Below are 2,986 nucleotides of genomic sequence, written 5' to 3'. Positions count from 1 at the left end.
CCAAGAATCCAAATAAAAGCAACTCTAGGGACTCACCCAGAACCCGTACAGGACAACGTTAGAATATACCAGAGAATGAGGGCAAGCTCGACAGGCATTTCCACTGAATGCAGCATGTAAAAGGGATCCAAAAAATCCCCTTACTCACCCCCCGGGGGCCCCTTTTGTGTTGTTCTTGCCAACGCAGCAGCCGCCCTGCTATATAGACCCGGCGCGCGGCTGGGGCCTCATAGCACTGAACTCGCATCATCCGTTGTCAATCAGCCATGGGGAAGGTAAATGGAACACAAGGGAAAGAAAATGGAGGGGGGAAATGCCTTTATACAGGATTTATTACGGGGAGCTAACGATTTAATTTGCATTATTCTTCCTTTGCAGATCACATTCTACGAGGACCGGGGCTTCCAGGGCCGCTGCTACCAGTGCAGCAGCGACTGCCCCAACCTACAGCCCTACTTCAGCCGCTGCAATTCCATCCGCGTGGACAGCGGCTGCTGGATGCTGTATGAGCGCCCCAACTACCAGGGCCACCAGTACTTCCTGCGGCGCGGCGACTACCCCGACTACCAGCAGTGGATGGGCTTCAACGACTCCATCCGCTCCTGCTCTCTCATCTCCGACGTGAGTTCCGATTGATTCCAATCCTGCCGCCTGAGTGTCCTGCAGTCTATCACAGATGGGTGTTAAGTCATGGAGGTTTTCCCTTAAATACACCTAAGAGTTAAGTGGCCTTTCAGAAGCTGACAAAGCCCAGTTAGATCGAGGCACATACACACACACACACACATACACACACACACAAACCAGCAGAGAATAAAAGAACAAATTCACTTAGGGAAAGAGTCAGTTTTGTTTTTAATTTTTACTGCCATTAGGTCAAACAGAGCTTGTCTGTAACAAATGTTACTATCACTGCAGGATTTAACACAAGTGGGGAGCCAGTTGGGCATAAGAAGGCAGTATTTCTAACAAATCAGTTTTTACCCTATAGTAAAGGAATTGATAATGAGCAAATTTGATAGTTTCCAGTGCAGACTAATAAATATAGACAAGTCTATTATTAATTAAGCTGTTCAAAGATATTGTCCACTTCTGGGAAAAGTAATTTTTCTTAATTTGGAAAGTCAATTGAATTCTGATTTCAGACTATTTAAACAAAACTTCCACCAAAGGTGTGGTTTTTAAAAATCTTATTTTAGTGGTAAATTTATGTGTATATGTATATACAGTTGGGTTTTCCTGGTAGCCCAGATGGTAAAGAATCCACCTGCAATGCAGGAGACCTTGGTTTGATTCCTGGGTCAGGAATATCCACTGGAGAATGGATAGGCTACCCACTCCAGTGTTCTTAGGCTTTCTTTCCTCGTGGCTCAGCTGGTAAAGAATCTGCCTGCAATGTGGGAGACCTGGGTTCAATCCCTGGGTTGGGAAGATCCCCTGGAGAATGGAATGGGCTAACTACTTCAGTATTCTGGCCTGGAGAATGCATAGTCCATGGGGTCCCAAAGAGTTGGACGTGAGTAAGCAACTTTCACACACTCCCATATATATTTGGGAAATAATACTCATATTAAAATATTAACAAAATACTTAACATTTTCCTCCCAAATATAAGTTTGGGTTATCACGTAGGAATCAATAAATTAGGGAATTAAGTATTAGGAATCAAGATATTTGATTTTTTGATGGAGTCTAAACCAGACCTTGAACCTCTTAAAAATTCCACTTCCCACATGAAAAAAAGGAAAATGAACACACAAATATTTGTTAATATTTGCTAGTAGAATACAGATCACAGCAATTTCAGAGTCTCAGTTCTGACATTGCCCATCTCATGTCCCAACCTGCCAAGTTCATCTCCTGTTTGGTTGCTTTTTCTGCTCCTCTGTGTGGACCGAGCAGACAAGCTCCCATAGGCTGCGGCTGTATGAGAGAGAGGACCAGAAAGGCCTCATTGCGGAGCTGAGCGAGGATTGCCCCTGCATCCAGGACCGCTTCCGCCTGAGCGAGGTCCGCTCGCTGCACGTGCTGGAGGGCTGCTGGGTCCTCTACGAGATGCCCAACTACCGGGGGCGGCAGTACCTGCTGCGGCCCCAAGAGTACAGGCGCTACCAAGACTGGGGGGCTGTGGATGCCAAGGCGGGCTCTCTGCGGAGGGTGGTGGATTTATACTAAAATAGGTTCACTACCACTTTCTCATTTTGGAATCTATTTAATAAAGTATTTAGTCTGTATTGTTGGCAATCGCTGGCTTCTGTTTTTCTTTCATTGTGTGCCAGTTAATCCACCTGTAAATGCTCCCTGTTAAAGGTTGAGAAGTGGATAAGGTGTGTGTGAGGGGGGTGGGGGGCAGGGAGGTCTCTTCCAGGTAGAATGAGTTTTGAACAAGGGTCAGGAGTGGAGGTGGAGAAAGGAGGGAGCCTGTCTGAGAAAAAAAGGCAGACTAAAGGAGAGAAATGGGGGATTTCCCTGGTGGTCCGGTGCTTAAGAATCTGCCTCACAATGCAAGGAAATGGGTTCATCCCTGTTCGGGGAACTAAGATCCCACATGCAACGGACCAGCTAAGCCCTCATAGGGCAACTACAGAGCCCCTGTACTTCACGGAAAGAGCCCACATGATGGCAAGGAAGAACCTGAGTGCCTCAACTAAGACCCTGTGCAGCTAAAAAAATCAATAAATATTCAAATGGGAGTGGGTGACTGGGGAAAAGCAGCATTCAACTGAGGGCCTAAGGAACAGCATTCCAGCAGTTTCCTTCTGACCCAAGAAGTAGTCACGAGCCACAGAGAGTTACAGATGAGTGGTGAAGGGCAGCCCATTTGCAAAAAGCCTGATTAGACTACATAAGGAATTGTAGCTTTGTTTTACTTTCAAGCAGAGTATTATATAACTAATGCCAGGGCTTCCATCAGTCATTGGCATACTTTTGGACTCAGTTGAAGACCCTCCTTCTTATTCCAAAATAACTCCTGATTAGGGTGCAC

At 46.1% G+C, this 2,986-nt stretch overlaps 1 protein-coding gene across 2 annotated transcripts; it reads left to right on the top strand.

The window, feature by feature from the left end:
• The first annotated feature begins 266 nt into the window (after positions 1–266).
• Positions 267–2,514, top strand: LOC133235728 (gamma-crystallin C). 2 transcript variants are annotated; one of them, XM_061397576.1, is made up of 3 exons: positions 267–275; positions 379–621; positions 1,903–2,514. In XM_061397576.1, exons 1-3 carry the CDS (start codon positions 267–269, stop codon positions 2,173–2,175), a joined length of 525 nt encoding a protein of 174 aa, XP_061253560.1. In that variant the 3' UTR covers positions 2,176–2,514. The 2 variants fall into 2 exon arrangements, with proteins under 2 accessions (XP_061253560.1, XP_061253550.1); XM_061397566.1 differs by having other exon boundaries at positions 1,900–2,514.
• The last annotated feature ends 472 nt before the right edge of the window (positions 2,515–2,986 follow it).

The sequence above is a fragment of the Bos javanicus genome, chromosome 2 (genome assembly GCF_032452875.1).
Source record: "Bos javanicus breed banteng chromosome 2, ARS-OSU_banteng_1.0, whole genome shotgun sequence".
Classification (NCBI taxonomy): Eukaryota; Metazoa; Chordata; class Mammalia; order Artiodactyla; family Bovidae; genus Bos; species Bos javanicus.
This window is presented reverse-complemented; position numbering and strand designations above follow the sequence as displayed.

Excerpts from the sequence above, each read along its gene's own strand:
- LOC133235728 (XM_061397566.1), top strand. Across the intron at positions 622-1,899 it reads CCTGCTCTCTCATCTCCGAC|CAGACAAGCTCCCATAGGCT; the intron begins GTGAGTTCCGAT and ends GTGTGGACCGAG.